Here is a 14,711-nt window from a genome sequence, read left to right on the forward strand (position 1 = left end):
AGTAATAGGAGTAATAGTAGTAATAGTAGTAATAGTAGTAATAGTAGTATCCGACAAGGGCTGTGGTGCTACAATCAAAGCAACTCAATTAGGAAAGAATATTTAGAATACTAGTCCTTAGAAGTGGAAAACCAGACTTCTTTCATTGACTTGAAAGCGCTCTCTTGCTGGGAACAACATTGGTGAGACTTAGTACTCCGTGCTGCCCAATATCTTCAGTCAACGGTCGCCTCCCACACCTTAATCAACGAGTAGCATGGGCCCACCACCGAGCCTTTTCCTGAATTGCTCATCTATTACCTGTGGTAACAGCTTATCTCGAAAGACTGTCCATTGCCGAGCGAAAACGTCAAACACGTGGGTGGAGCTGATTAAGTGATGGGAGTCAATCGCCTAAGCAGGAGAGGTTTGACTCGGGTACTGCATATCTTTTTGTCTTTCGGTGACAAGATAATAGATATCATTGTTTTTGAATAACACATAATCCGGCAGAGTGACATGCATCAGGTCAGAGATGACAAGAACCACAGAGAATCGGCAATAGGGATAAAAGATTGGTTATCACAGTTAACCATCATGCTGGAAACATAATCGAGTTGCATTGACACCCCTAGCTTATCGAAAGCCCCGAGCATTATCAGTTCCTTCACGGGCACTCAATGAAGAAGAGTACTCGTCCTATCTTCCAAGCGGTACCTCGCTCCAGATGTGGGAAACTATACGAAGAGCCGCATTCATCCGGACCATAAGCTGTAGAGCGTGCATACCTTGGCTGCTCGTCCCGAGGGTCATCTAGATAGGTTGACTCCGGTTAACGCGGTCTGCAGCGTCTCTGTAGTGGTGTTTGAGATTTTCATTGGTGTGTGATGCGAAAGCGCGCGGGAAGATCTGCTGGGAGATTTTCAAGCCTCCTGGAAGCATAGCGGTTTGGCATCTGCAGGGTCCGGCAGAGGGTGCTAGGTCTTGTGTTGTCCTAGGGGTCGGCCTTGCTGGGGTATTGTTAGTGAATTGATTGTTGATTATAAGTGAGGCTATGTGTGTTCACTCAGATAGATAGTTGTTCAGCTTCTTTGGGCAATGGGCTGAACTGGGAGGGTTAGTCGTACGATGCTATTCCGGGGTTGACGATGTGGTCTTTCCAGGGTCAACCACCCAGATGGGCGGTCCAGAGGGCTAGAACCGGCTGACACTGTTTCAGTCAGTGCAGAAATTCAAGCCGCAGATCGTGAAGATTACTGCATAGGTGGTGACGAAACCGGGCCCAGGGCGGGTTGTTGGAGATGAGGACATGCAGAGTCACCAGGATCGTACTAGGAGGGGCAGTCTACACGTGGGGGAGCCAACCACGAGGGGATCTGCAGGCCCTCACCTCTGCAGCGCTTCTCAGGACAGATCCTTCACGGTGAAATTAGCCAGATGAGAGTCAAACAGATGCCAGGAATGTAAGTAAATAAGTTTCCGGTGGCGTTGTTGCCGGGCTCTGGGGCGCCTCGGAAGGATGAACTCGGGCATTTGCCTGTCCTGTGCGGCTCTCGATAAGCCACAAATAAGCCCCGACGTCCCGTTGCCGAGCCCTTTTCATCCTCCGACAATCTCGCCTGGCTTGTCTTTCATCCTGACACGGGGTTACCCGCCGCCGGGATTCAGTGGATTTCGTGCGTGATGATTGGTTTTGGATCGTATCTTTCACGTATTCCTGCTGTATCGTACCCCATGGCAGGGATTCCATTACAGTACGCCTGAAGGATCTCACCATTCTCGTCGTTACGGAGTTCAACCATCTTCGACAAAGGACTTAACCTCCAGCTTGGCGCTATTGAGAGAAAGAACAAAAGCATCATGAATGCCGGCTGCTTCTGCATGGATTCCTCTTCTTTTCCTCTCCACTCTAGACCTCCAAGCTTCTCTGCTGCTGTGCGCGCCGGGCCACGTTTTCTCAACCATTTACCCCACTGATATGCAGATGCACCATGCCCCTCAGCAGGGACTCATTCACCCCCGCCAGCCTCAACACCGGCACTTGGTCCCCAGATGAGGACGAGCGTCTCCGAGAAGCCGTTGCGCAGTATGGTACCCGCTGGGTGGTCGTTGCGGCTGCCGTGGCGACCCGCAATGGGGATCAGTGCGCCAAACGCTGGAACGAGAATCTGAACCCCGATCTCGACCACAGCCCTTGGACTCCACAGGAGGTATGTATGTTGAGACGCAGTATTGCACAGATGCCAAAACACCACCAGCATCGTATCTAGTCTCCTGGCTAACCGAGACTCCTTCTCGCAGGACCAACTTCTTCTCCAACTCGTCGACATCTACGGCCGCAACTGGAAATTCATGGCCAACAGCTTCCTTGGGTCCCGCGCCCCACAGGCACTTAAGAACCGCTACTCGCTTCTCATGCGACGGCTAAAACGTCGCGGCTCCATTTCCAAGCAACCGCGACTGTTGTCATGTTCCACAGCGGCCACCACGACCGGGGCCGACAGCGCCAGCAAACAGACCCCCTTCACGCCGTTCTTCGACCTGGGGGTTGACCCTCGTGCCACGGGGATGCACCCCACAGAGGACAGCAGCGGCAGTAGCTCGAGAACCTCGTACGCAAGCTCGCATCACAGCTCCATCTCCGAGGGCAAGCCGACGACCCGCCCGAGCAGCCGCTCCAATTCGAATTCGTACATGGACCTGACCAACATCTTCGGCACGATGACCGGCACCGCGTTCGGAGATGACGTGCAGTACCAGACGCACGACCTCTTCACCACGCCGCCCAGCGCCACCGTGCTGGTCCCCGGGGACGAAACCAGTACACACCACACCTCCGACGCCAACCAACTAGAATGGGAAGTCTGGCAGAGCCTGATCGACCCCGTCTCCGGCGAGACAGCTACCGCCGCCTCCTCCTCCCGAAGTACCAGCAGCGACAGCGCGAGTGAGTCAGAGAACGCGACTCCCGACGGGGCCCAGGTGCTCGTGTCCACCCCGCAGCCGATGGATCTGACCGGGTGCGCGGTTCCCGGTACAGTCCTGGACAATGGGATCGAGTACTCGGTTCGATGTTCCCGCGGCAACCTGAAGAAGTTGATGCATAACCTCTGCGATGCGGCCATTCTGGAGACCGGTGCCGGCTCGTCGGAGGGGGATCAGGTGACGCTGACTTTACATTTGAAGACTTGACTTTTTTCTTTTGTTTGATGATTATGATACCTGTTTATATCCGTGCGATCTAACTCAATTTTGGCTTTTTGTTTTGGGCGTTTCTGTATGATATCTTGTATGAGACCTTTTGTTTGTCTCGTACGTTTTTGGTTTGGTCGTGCATTTGATGCGTGTACCTGTGCATGAGGTTCATGATAGAGTATATACTAATAAGGCTTTCTAAAGGCGTCGCGCTCCGTGCCTTGCCACGCAGTCTAAATCACTGGCTTATTATAATAAGTTCAACTATCTACTCCTTACCACAGGCAGCTATTGCTGCCTGTGCCTTGTTCTTATTCCAGGTAATCCTCAAGTTCAAGCTGCTGGGAAGTTACTGGGAAGCCCTACTGTATAGCTCTCTCGCCTGAGGAAGCTATCACTGTCTCGGGCTTTACTCGCTAGCCTGGATAATTCCTGATAGCGGCCTGGAAGAGAGATGTATTCTGGCTAACTCGGTGAGGCTATCTACGTGTGGCCGAGGGCCGGGCAAGGCGTTGAGCGAGAATTGAGGCCTCAGGCTCTCACAATTCCCGGCAGGGCCGGCATGGTTGTCTTTTGAGCCAATGAAAGAACAAATAAAAGCGCATGGTTATGAATAACGACGAAGATGTATCTTAGTAACTCTTTTACCCTCGTTAATGATACTGCGTGAGTCGATTCTTAGAAGCCGGGCTGTGACTGGCGCCGCGGGTATGCTACCATGGTGTTGATTATTGTCTGGAGTGCTGTGTGCCAGTATGTAATAGATGCTGAGTACCACCTGGCAGTTCGCTCCACTATTTGCACATCTGCGTGTGCACAACCACAATCTCCGACATGGCGTGCAGGAAGAGGCCGGACCTGTGTCATGTGATCAGGACAAACGCGTCTTCCATTACGGCGATTTTGCCGAATACTGCCGTTATCGTCCGCCGCCGTACTGGGTGTCGCGGGGTGGGGGGGGATGGGGGCGCAGGCGGCCAGCTTATGACGTGAAGAGACCTCAGTGGTTGCGACAGTTTACTACAACTTCACCCTCCTTTCACCGTCCTACATCAAGAGTTTCTTTCCCGTCGCTAGCCTAGAGCCAAGCTGATGAATCGTAGATATTTAAATAGTTCTTGATCGACATCAAAATATCGCACTGACTATTCAACAATCTTTTCCTTTCCATCTTATCAGACATAATACTTCCTGCAAGGCGCCCACTCCTCGACCACCCGTGAAACAACAAATGTCTTGGTCATCAGAAACAATTATTGCTTTGGTTACACTCCTTGTCACTGCTCCCTCTTTCTTACTAGTAATCTGGGAGTGTTATCGGCGGCATCACCACCGCCGCCGTCACCATCCCCGGACCCACGCCAATCATGTCGGTCAGTTTCCCACCACCAATCATTATTGCTGGGACTCCACACCGACCCGTTTTCCCCTGGTATTTTAGATCCAGTCGTCGATCCCAGATCATTCAACTCTCTCTCGCCCTCACAGTACCTGAGCTCATCCAGACGAGGCGCCTCTCAGTCACTCGAGACTGGACTTTACTATCAAGATACTCTCATTGAAGTGGTTGGTTTCCATCAGCCTCCAATAATCTCTGGGGTCAAGAAGTTACATATTCTGGTTTGGACGGCAGCTAATTGATGATGAAGCGTGTACAACAACTAGGGCTCTCTTTTTGAGGGTTCTAATGTCTTCCATTTGAATGCTTGCGAGGAGTTGGGATCTTTGTTGGGGCTTGTTCTGCTACAGTTGTTAGAAGTATTTATGATAGAAGTATATAATGCTGGATTCGGTCGGGCTTTCCATGGTTGGCGATCGAGTAGACGGGTGTGACGCTGACGGCCCGGAAAAGAACCATGGATGGGGCAACCGTGTTCTGTAAGTAGTCGAAAACTACCTAGGTAGTTTCGGGTTCTATGTTTGTTTAGAACAGGCCTGTGAGTAAGGTATTACTATTGCGCATGCTATTTACTGAACATACATACTCAGCATAGAAGCTCCGAGCCTAGATATTCGCCAGATTGCGAGATAGTCTTGACCAGCCTGTCACATTCAGCCTACAGATATCATCTGGCACGTTGCTCTCGGATTCCCTCTTTCCACAATACTGTGGGTATAATCAAGCAGGGAATCAGCGACGTCAGCACTAGATCTCTCTGGCAGCTCTGTGGTGATTCTAAGCTGATTCTCCCTTTTCCGCCCACAGAAATTGCCGAAGGGATAGTGGGTTAAAAACAGTATATTTCACTTCTATTTATCTTCGCATATGCAAAAGCGGGAAAAGAGGTTATAATCCAGATTACTGACAGACAGAAATCGGATCAGAAAAGTCTTAGCTTGAACTCAAACAGGTGGGAAGAGTTTTAATTTAAAATAAAAATCACACTTTCAAAAATCATTTACATTAAGGAAATGACTTAAATAATTCCCTTATAGTAAAAAGAGTAATAAGACCGCATGGCTTACCGAAAACATGCAGCCGCATTTTATACCAATGCCTTTGCATAGTCTGGGTTTTTCGGCTATGACACAGTCAAGAATCATCCATGCTGCCGGAACCTCCCCCCAGTTCCATCCAAATCGAGGTGAATTCAAAAGGCAGAATCACTTTTCAAAGATGAGTTTAGTCTCAAAAAATCAATAGCTCTGGAATATTCTACTAGGAGCGTATAGAGTCTGAGGTTAGGAGCAGGCAGCCATTGCCTCACTGATTTAACTTGCCGGGCCTCGTCCGGATGGGCGACATGAATAGCGCGACCGTCTGCTGCTATACATCCCCTCGATCTGACGGGTGCCTGTACAGACCGCTCGTTTAGCTGCTGCTATTGGCCGGTGAGATCCAAGCCAGGCACATGCACCCCGAACTCACCGTATTTGTGCTTAGTGCCTTGTATGCTCGCCACGGGCCCCCTGTCCTGTAAGATGGACGTGCGGAAATCCGAGGGTCAATCACCCGCAGGCTAGTTTGTCTGCCAAGAATGGATAAGCTGCATGTCTTTGAGGGGTAATTGGCAACTGTCCACGGGGATCAATCCTCTCCCTATGACTTCAGTAACTTGCATGTCGGGTAGGCTTCGAGTGGTTCGTTGGGAAAAATCTTTGTAGGCTCCCAGACGATGATATTTAAGAGGTTGTTCACCCTCAACTTTTTCGAAACAGACCGTTCTCACACAGCCTCTAGAGTTTCGCTCAGCTCATAAGGAGCGCAGCACAGTTCCTCAAACCCGAATCGAAATGTCCTCTTGGTCGCCCGAAACGATCGTCGCTTTAGTCGCGCTACTGGTGACTGCTCCATCATCGCTTTTGGTGATCTGGAAGTATTACCGCCGACACCGGCGCTACTGCTCCTCCCCACAGACCTACGCAGTTGGTTAGTCTCGACCCTAGGGCTGATACATTCAGTAACTTAGATAATGCTGACACCTTACATATTCACATACTCCTAGGTACCCCCTTAGAACCGACAATGGTCAATCTTTCCGCACGACCAGCCACCTCGCCAATTCTAGATAGTTCCGTGGCACTCGAGGCGGGACTCTCTTACCGAGATATCTTTGTGGAGATGGTTTGTTCTGTCCATAATATGCCTTTTCTTCAATCTTGGATTTGCCATTGTTCTCAGTATGCTGATTGGTGAGTGGTAGCACGTGCGGCAAATGGGCTTTTATGCGGAGAGAGGTTAGATTGCACATCAAGCATTGCAGGCGTTGGTTTAGAGGTGTATTGATGTGGGCCTTGCATTGAGCGTTTATAGTATTGATGGACATGGTAATTTTGGACACAACTATATCTGTACGCGTATTGCCTTTGACGATAGCCTTAATGATTCGCAATTTCTAGGGTAATAATTGTGTTGTACTAGGTACGGAAGAACTCGGACGAATACAGACGAATAGCTTAGGAGTTTCGGACGATTCGTCCGCGGACATACTGATAATGCACGGGCACTACGTAGACAGCAGTTCTATCTAAAGAATCTTTGGTGGATTTCGATCATTTAGCCCTTTTGAATGCCCCTCTTCACAATGTCAGACAACTCATTCAAAAAGAACATTGTCATCCTCGGCGGCTCCTACAGCGGCATTTCGACCGCGCATTACCTCCTCAAACACCTCACCCCCCAAGCTCCCCACCCCAGACCTCTACGTGCTCAAATCACTCCCGTGAGATGGAAATTTGTATACAAGATCTAAAGAGCACCGTCAGCTCCACCCCCATCAAATTCAACGCACTCCCCACCCGAGAATACTCAATCTGCTCCTCGGTAAACGTATGCCGCAGTTCCGTCTCCCAGGTCCCCCCCGCGCCGACACCACCCTCAACGTCAAATTTCTACCCGGCGCCAACTCCGTCACCCGAGGAAACTCACGCGATCCGACGCGTGGATCCGATCATAATCCGTCTCATCGGCGACTGTCAAGACCAGCATCCCCTGCTTCTTCAGGTTCGCCTCGTGGATACGCGCAAATGACTTCGCGATGATCGCCACGCCCCCCAGGTACCGCGGCTGCAAAGCGGCGTGCTCGCGCGAGGAACCTTCTCCGTAGTTGTGGCCGGCGATCACCACCCACGGCGGTTCTGACTCTTGTAATATCGGGCTGTGGCGGGGACTGCTTGTTCTTCCTCGCCGGTGAGCTGGTTGCGGATTGAGTTGACTTAGTTTGTTTCGGCGTTGACGGCGCCGATAAGCGTATAGTTGGAGATGTTCTCCAGGTGGTCTCGGTAGCGGAACCAGCGAGCCTGCTGGCGTTATGTGGTTGGTCGTGCATTTTCCTTTGGTTTTGATGAGGATGACGCAGTCGTTGAAGCCTTGGCCGGACCAGGGTGGGAATGGGGATAGGCGTCGTAGGCGTTGCGAGGTTGGGGAGATCTTGACAGTGAGGTTGCTTCGCTCGGCGAATCGAGGAAGGCAAACCCGAGCGTCAAGAGCCACTCAGTACAATAATGTCTGTTCTCACCATTGACTCTTTTGCGGGTCGCCTTGATGCCTCTGAGCAGCGACGACTGATCCCGTACAGGAATTTGGCCGTTGGAGCTGTCATGAATATCTTTCAGGGTACTAATGTATACACAGGATCACATCAATCATGACCAGTAAACTAACGGTACATAAGTCATTACATTGGGCCGGCCTATGGAAGTGGTCAAGACCCATGTAGGATCTCGCAACAATAGCATGTTTTTTCTTTGCTAACGAAACCGCAGCCCGCAGCTAACCAGCAAGACACGCTATTCGACGCCATCAGAGAGACATGAGCGTGCGGTCGCATTTTGGCTTTCTATCAAGGGCTAATCCCTTGGGTACGTAACTAAGCTGCTTGAGTCCGTACCTTGTGTCTACGTTTTCGTCCATCACCATCTAAACAGGGAAAGTAGGCCTGGCTCGAGGCGTGCACCAAAGGCGCCATTTTCATCATCACCTCTAGCGAGGTCGAATATCACGCTCGCACCAAGATCTATGCTCCCCAACCGTCTGTGGCATCCTCGGCGGTATCAGCGGCGGTGTTGCCCAAGCCTATCCCACTATGGGCATGACGACCTGCATGAAGACCATGGAAGCGACGAGGTCCAAGATTGTGGCGGATGGTTAAACCAAGCCCCCGGGCACAACTGAGATTTTCATGCGCATTCTTCGAGAGAAAGGTATCCGGGTGGTGAACAAAAGAGTCAATGCCGTGGCACTGCGGCAGGACACCGGGTGGTCGTCTCGAATCGGAATTTCGCGGTTCGCCGAGGAGACTATCCGGTCGATGCGTGGGAGGGGTCGAGAGGAGAAGCTTTTCGCGTTGACGATTGGGGGGGGGGGGGGGGGGGGGGGGCGTTGGGCTGTTGGAATCAGCCTTTTGGGGAAAAAAAAAAAAAAAAAAAAAAAAAAAAAAAAAAAAAAAAATCTCTTTCTTTGGTCGGCGGTTGATGGCCTTCCTGGGACCAAGCTACCCGAAGCATATTGACCCATCAAAATGCAGAGGGATTGACCGTTCCTTGGATGTAGGTCCTTCGCGTGGAAGTGCAATCGATGAAGAAAGACCCGTCACGTCCAGCGTCGCCCAATGTTGCGTCGACTTTTAGGTATATCTTCAATACATTGGGGATTAAAGGGTTGTTCCGCGGGGTGGTGCCCCGGATAGGAGTCGCCGCTTGGGCGACGATATGCATGGTTGGGTTTGGGGACACGCTGAAGGAGTATGTCAATAAAAGGTAATTGGCAACAAGGTCAAAATGAACTTCTATGGTCATGCCGGTCCTGAAAGAGGTCCGCTCATAGGAGGGCGGGCCATACCTCACAATAGCCGGCTCGGGGCAAGCAAGCACTATGTACCCTGTGGTCCCGAGAAATTCTAATAGGCAGCATGTTGGCCTTCGCCGCAGTCGTGGCCGAAGAAACCAACATATTTCTCTTCTCTTCATATAACCCTAGTTCTCATAGAAGCATGTAAAAGTGATCAAGAGTAGTGACCAAGTCGAGATGAGGTGGGAGTTGCATGGTGGGGGAGATGAGTGTCAGTGTTCGATGGTTGTGAATTCCTCCCAGTATCTTACTAGACCTCCCTCAGTCCCTTGAAAATGTTTCTATTTTTTTTCCTCTGATGGATCCCAACAAGGTCATTTCTGAATTGGAACTTCGTGTATCATGTCGGACCGATTAGTAGTCCACCCAAGCCACCCGCAATGTGAATGCGATTCCTTACGAGCGCGCCTCACAGCCGCGGAGCGACGGTGCAGTGAGCTCCTCCAACAGAACCAAGAGTTACAGGTCAAGTTACTGGAGAGCATTCAGCCGCCTAGCCCGTAGCTTCAGGGCTTTCCCCGCCGGTATTACCCACAGTAGTCGAGCTGGCGCATCGCACAGCCGATCTAGGGACTCAATTGATTCAACCACAGGGTACGACGAAACCGCCCTCCGATACTGTGAACGAATCCTGCGCCGACCTTCTCCAATCGCCCTGGCATGCGGAAAGTGAATCCTAGCACGTTGAGTGGCGCTTGGGAACTGTGGGGCGACGATGCAGGTGGGCATGTGCCCATCGTCCACGAGGTTGAGATCGGGCAAGAAACTTATATCAACCTTTCCGAGGCCTTTTTCGATCGGCGGTGGCCGTACTTGCCTGTGTTACATCGTCCGACATTCTAGGAGCAACATCTCAATCCCTTCTTGGCACAACCGCAAATCCTGTCGATCTCGCGATTTTTCGTTAAGATTGTGTGCGCGATCGCCGCAACTGAAAGGTCTTACCGACCGAGCAGTGACGAAACGCATCGACAGCTTTTTAAAAATGCTGTTAGAGACTTGCAGCTAATCATGGAAGCTGGCGATCTTGAGTATATGCAATGCTTATTACTGCTTTCGATGTATGGGCACAATGAGCCGCAGTCGGGCAACATTTGGTATTCCACGGGGATGGCGCTGCATCTGGTCATTGGGCTCGACTTGCACCGTAAAGAAAGTCTAATCGGGCAGGATATGCTGCAGGCGGAGGTGATGAAGCGGATCCTCTGGTGTGCCTTATGTTATGCAATGCAGTATGGCTATCAACATGGGTCGACCATTGATGATCGAGGACTCGGATATCACTATTCCCTTGCCGCTACAACGGACGGATCAACAACTCAGCGATTAGCTGCCTGCGATTGAGGAGCCGATCATTCCGCAGGTGACGGATATGTCTCCTTTCAATCACATTATTGCACTTCGCCAGATTAACGCAGGGGTTTATAAGCATTTTCACCCCAAGGGCGGCGTGGGGGCTAACCCATTCGAATTGGATCAACTCAGGAACAGGTACAGCTTCGACCTGAATCAGTGCTTGATTACTGCTCCGCGATATGTACACACCCTGTCGACTGTCCAGTCGGCGGAGTGGTTTCACATCGCTTTCCACCACGCTATGCTGTCTCTCTACCGACCTTCCCGGGCAGTTCCTATCCCTTTGCCCCATGATCTACGAACATGCCTGGAATCTGCGATCGGGCTGATCAATTCATACAGCGCGCTTTATGCGCGCAATCGCATCAAGTACACATTTGTTGCGATCCATTCCCTTCTGATGGCAGCCGTAACAATGCTATACTCGCTGCGAGCATCTGCCTCATTGCGGCAGGAGTTGACGAAGCCAGTCGTGCAGACCAATATCCAGACGTTTCTCACTCTCTTCCGTGGAATCTGCAATGGTCGTGAGGTCGGCGAGAAGTGTTCCCAGATTGTCGAGCGACTGGGCGACTCGATTTTGACATTGTATGATGATGCAGACCGCACGGACGCAGACGTGGATACCGAATTTCAATCATGGTTCGGGCTCCAGACGCACACGTATGTTCAAACCGATGAGGCGCCTTCTACTCACACCATATCCCCCCATTTTCCCGATGTTCGGATCGACCTGCCGTGGGCTGACCTGTTCGCCGAAGGTATCAACATGGGCGCGACGGATGTGTGGAGCATTTTTCCTAGGAGGGTTGGTTGACAGAAATGCCATGCCAAATGTTCTTCTCATTTCCGCTCGTGATTTTAGGCGATTTTGCGCATGGTGTTTAGTTCCCAACGGTCGCTTGTGTCAGAATTGGACCCTCAAAATGGCACTGTTGACATCCGTACGCGCCCAGCACTTCTGAGCTAGAGAGATACACATTGCCCAGATCTCGTGACCCGCCAGCCTTGCCCGCCTGATCAGCAAGCAACGGATTCTGTTCTGCCGCGGTTTTCATGCACAATCCCGACAAGACAGCATTGATATTGATTAAATTAACCGAAACGGGCAAGGTCTTCCAAGGGTCCGGGGAATTAAGCGAGAATACGAGACGAGGCTCTTGCCCATCCGAAGGATTTTGGAGTCCTCCCCCGAATACGTGTAATTACGGGGGCTTGCACAGCTTCGCGGCAAGAAGAGGACTGCAGGATGTGTAGGTTGGGGCGGTGCTCGGTACGTAAGCGTACGGCCCGCCGGTGCGGGCCGGTCTATCGGACCACGGGATGTGGAAGGAATTCCCACCATAGCATACGCCCACTGCACTTACGACACTGCGACCGTTTAGTGTCCCTCGTCGCTGCAGTAACAGACTGTATTGTCGAATGACTGTCGAGAACAAGGGACTTAATGCGGAGTCAGAGTCAGGGTCGGATTTTAGTCTATTGCCCTATGCTTGATTTGGGGCCGACGGTTGGATGCTTTATGCCCGGATTCGACGGTATATCATAAGGTGGACATGAGGAGGGCGCCAATCCCTTTCGCGATCCCCCGCGTCTGATAAGGTGCTATTGTCTCTAAAACAAAGAAAGAAATGAAAAGACGACTCGAAATGACAATGTCCAATGCTTTTCGATGATACTTTTGGACTATAGTCATATGGACATTTCCGATCAATATCCATTCTGGAAAACCAAATTGCTACCAACACAGTCTCAAGTATTGTGAATTAAACGACTCAATTCCGCACTGAAAGAGTGAAACAGCGGCACATTCAGCAAGCAGCAGGAAGCCCAAATCCAACAATGGCAAAACAATCTATAGGCCCTAGCGACAAACAAGTGAATCCAACAGAAACCCGGATGAAGAAGTAAAGAAGAATTGACAAAAAAAAAGAAAAGTCGTTAATGTGCTCTTTCGGTCATGCTCCGCCGTCGTTCAAGGTGGCTTTAAACGGCAAGCTTGGTCCTCGACAGTTTGCCGCCAGGGCCGTATCCCTTCTGCGCCATCTCGATGAACAGATCCTCAAGGGCCTCGGGGGTGTCCTTGACTTCGTGGCCCAGCTCGCGGAGACGGTTGATCAACTTGCTCGAGTCGAAGACGGGGTGGCAGCGCGGCGCCTTGAGCACCTTGTGCATGTCGTCCAGCTCGAAGTTCTCCCAGTTCAGGGACGGCTCGATGTATTTTTTCATCAGCGTCATGATCTGGTTGTTGGTGAAGGGCGAGGGGGAGATCTTTTCGCTTGTGGTTAGGTTTGGGGTGCAGCCGGTGGGAGGGGCTTGGGTAACACGCACCAGGTTGTATATGCCGGTGTCTCCAGCTTGGGAGAGGAGGATAGCGCCAGGCAGAAGATTGGGGAGAATGGTTCCGGACTACGGGACGGTCAGTCAGTCATTCATTGTCTTTGAGTCTCGGACGGTTCTGAGGCGAAGCGTACCGCAGGCAAGTTCACCAGCTTCTTATAGCTGATCAGCTTGGTGGTCAAATTGTTGGGGTTGAAGTCGGCCGCGATCGGAGCGCGGATTCTCAAGAGGAGGAGGTTGGGGTAGTGCTTGATGCTCTGTTTTCCCGGGAGGTTAGTTCGCATTTCTCATTTCCCCCGTCCTTCTGCTTCCTCAAGGGGCAGGTCTGCGCACGTTCTCGCTCAACAGTCGAGAGCACGAGTACCAGGATCCGGCGTAGTTGGGATCATCCTCCTCGGTGAAGTTGGCGTCTGGCGCGCGAGTCGGGTCGGTGTCATAGATACAGGCCGATCCTAGCTGAGTGACATGGATACCTAATTGGAAGCAGCAGTCGACTACGTTGAGCACACCTAGGATATTGGATCGCACCGTCTCGATCTTGTGGTCCTCACACCAGTCGGCGTTGGGGAGCCCGCGCAGGCCCGCGCAGTTGATCACTCGCGTGGGCCTGTGGATGGCCAGCGCACTGTTGTGGTTCTCGGGGGGTTAGCATTCCATAGATTATTCTTTCGCCCTCTCTCTCTCTCTCTCTCTCTTTCGTGTCTCGCTCTGGTTTGGGGAATATTGGGTGCTTCGAAGCGAGCATTCTGAAACGAGAGACAGATAAGATGCGGGGAGAGGGGGGAAATGTGCGCACGTTAAGACTTGCTCGCGACTTTCAATCCGAGCATCGGAGGAGATCACTTTCACGCCCTGCTTCTCCAGGAGCTCCTTGATTTGAGTGGCGATCCAGCCGGTGCCTGTGTTGGAAAGTAAGCTACAGATTCCAAAAAAAAAAAGCAAGGCTTTCGGGGGAAACGTTCGCAGAGATTATATTACCGAAGATCAGGAAAACGTGAGGTTGGTCAATAGCAATGGCCATGATGATTGAAGAGGGTGCTTATTTTTCTTGAAAGGAGAGGTGCGAGAAATTTAAATGGAGGAGAAGCGAGCGATCGATCGATTGGAAAGTCGATTGTTGAAATTGAGGATTGTGGTGTAGATGGGCTTGGGGGATTTGGGTGTTTTGATCTGCGATGGATAGATAGATGTGAATAGTTCGAGCTGGTCGGAGACTCTTATATTCAGTAGCAATGGGTGAGCATCTTCGCCACCTGGCGACGGAGGAGAACAGGCTAGCCTTGCCTGGTAGCTTGCGTAATCCGACCTGTGTTGACTCCGGTGGGCACGAGTTACCGCTACCAAAAAAACAGAGTAGAAGTGACTGCGGAACTGCAGACTTGACTGAGGATTTAGATGCTGCAGACGAGAGAGAAGATGCGTGAAGAGGAGATAGGGTGAAGTCAGACAAGATTCAGGGAAATTGACTCTGACGTACTAAGCAAGCAAGCAAGCAAGCAAGTCCAGTCCAGCCCAGCCCAGCCCCTCAGCACGTGGCGTCGCCCTAAGCGCG

General features: G+C 51.4%; 7 protein-coding genes across 7 annotated transcripts; 5 read left to right on the forward strand and 2 right to left on the reverse strand.

The window, feature by feature from the left end:
* Nucleotides 1-1,863: 1,863 nt before the first annotated feature.
* On the forward strand, nt 1,864-3,253 carry BO97DRAFT_243713 (SANT/Myb-like DNA-binding domain-containing protein). The gene is made up of 2 exons (XM_025690813.1): nt 1,864-2,189; nt 2,281-3,253. The coding sequence occupies exons 1-2, from the start codon at nt 1,971-1,973 to the stop codon at nt 3,169-3,171; spliced, it is 1,110 nt and encodes a 369-aa protein (XP_025546757.1). The 5' UTR covers nt 1,864-1,970; the 3' UTR covers nt 3,172-3,253.
* Nucleotides 3,254-3,633, forward strand: BO97DRAFT_243714 (uncharacterized protein). Its single transcript, XM_025690814.1, has one exon. The coding sequence runs from the start codon at nt 3,336-3,338 to the stop codon at nt 3,558-3,560; it is 225 nt and encodes a 74-aa protein (XP_025546758.1). The 5' UTR covers nt 3,254-3,335; the 3' UTR covers nt 3,561-3,633.
* A 2,775-nt stretch (nt 3,634-6,408) lies between these two features.
* On the forward strand, nt 6,409-6,871 carry BO97DRAFT_446688 (uncharacterized protein; the record flags this gene model as incomplete). Its single annotated transcript, XM_025698675.1, has 3 exons — nt 6,409-6,544; nt 6,621-6,739; nt 6,819-6,871. The coding sequence occupies 3 exons, from the start codon at nt 6,409-6,411 to the stop codon at nt 6,855-6,857; spliced, it is 294 nt and encodes a 97-aa protein (XP_025546759.1). The 3' UTR covers nt 6,858-6,871.
* A 405-nt stretch (nt 6,872-7,276) lies between these two features.
* On the reverse strand, nt 7,277-7,943 carry BO97DRAFT_446689 (aconitase; the record flags this gene model as incomplete). The annotated part of the gene is made up of 2 exons (XM_025698676.1): nt 7,277-7,793; nt 7,852-7,943. 2 exons carry the CDS (start codon nt 7,941-7,943, stop codon nt 7,526-7,528), a joined length of 360 nt encoding a protein of 119 aa, XP_025546760.1. The 3' UTR covers nt 7,277-7,525.
* A 175-nt stretch (nt 7,944-8,118) lies between these two features.
* BO97DRAFT_438224 (uncharacterized protein) lies at nt 8,119-9,376 on the forward strand (the record flags this gene model as incomplete). Its single annotated transcript, XM_025697904.1, has 5 exons — nt 8,119-8,230; nt 8,289-8,329; nt 8,601-8,750; nt 8,790-8,928; nt 9,183-9,376. 5 exons carry the CDS (start codon nt 8,119-8,121, stop codon nt 9,374-9,376), a joined length of 636 nt encoding a protein of 211 aa, XP_025546761.1.
* Nucleotides 9,377-9,805: 429 nt separating this feature from the next.
* On the forward strand, nt 9,806-11,636 carry BO97DRAFT_473504 (fungal specific transcription factor domain-containing protein; the record flags this gene model as incomplete). Its single annotated transcript, XM_025700242.1, has 4 exons — nt 9,806-9,963; nt 10,144-10,282; nt 10,373-10,651; nt 10,794-11,636. The coding sequence occupies 4 exons, from the start codon at nt 9,806-9,808 to the stop codon at nt 11,634-11,636; spliced, it is 1,419 nt and encodes a 472-aa protein (XP_025546762.1).
* Nucleotides 11,637-12,556: 920 nt separating this feature from the next.
* BO97DRAFT_408828 (epimerase/hydratase) lies at nt 12,557-14,596 on the reverse strand. The gene is made up of 6 exons (XM_025695945.1): nt 14,138-14,596; nt 13,956-14,058; nt 13,493-13,784; nt 13,294-13,416; nt 13,151-13,228; nt 12,557-13,090 (listed from the first exon to the last, which is right to left on the reverse strand). The coding sequence occupies exons 1-6, from the start codon at nt 14,178-14,180 to the stop codon at nt 12,806-12,808; spliced, it is 924 nt and encodes a 307-aa protein (XP_025546763.1). The 5' UTR covers nt 14,181-14,596; the 3' UTR covers nt 12,557-12,805.
* Between the last annotated feature and the right edge of the window lie 115 nt (nt 14,597-14,711).

The sequence above is a fragment of the Aspergillus homomorphus genome (assembly GCF_003184865.1).
Source record: "Aspergillus homomorphus CBS 101889 unplaced genomic scaffold BO97scaffold_61, whole genome shotgun sequence".
Taxonomy (NCBI): domain Eukaryota; kingdom Fungi; phylum Ascomycota; class Eurotiomycetes; order Eurotiales; family Aspergillaceae; genus Aspergillus; species Aspergillus homomorphus.

Bases quoted from the DNA above. Each gene is read 5' to 3' on its own strand.
- BO97DRAFT_408828 (XM_025695945.1), bottom strand. From the start codon at position 14,180: ATGGCCATTGCTATTGACCAACCTCACGTTTTCCTGATCTTCG. The intron at 13,785-13,955 runs GTGCGCACATTT...GAACCACAACAG, and splicing joins AGTCGCGAGCAAGTCTTAAC to TGCGCTGGCCATCCACAGGC. The intron at 13,417-13,492 runs GTGCGCAGACCT...CCGGGAAAACAG, and splicing joins CTCGACTGTTGAGCGAGAAC to AGCATCAAGCACTACCCCAA.
- BO97DRAFT_243714 (XM_025690814.1), top strand. From the start codon at position 3,336: ATGAGGTTCATGATAGAGTATATACTAATAAGGCTTTCTAAAGGCGTC.
- BO97DRAFT_243713 (XM_025690813.1), top strand. From the start codon at position 1,971: ATGCCCCTCAGCAGGGACTCATTCACCCCCGCCAGCCTCAACACCGGC. The intron at 2,190-2,280 runs GTATGTATGTTG...TCCTTCTCGCAG, and splicing joins GCCCTTGGACTCCACAGGAG to GACCAACTTCTTCTCCAACT.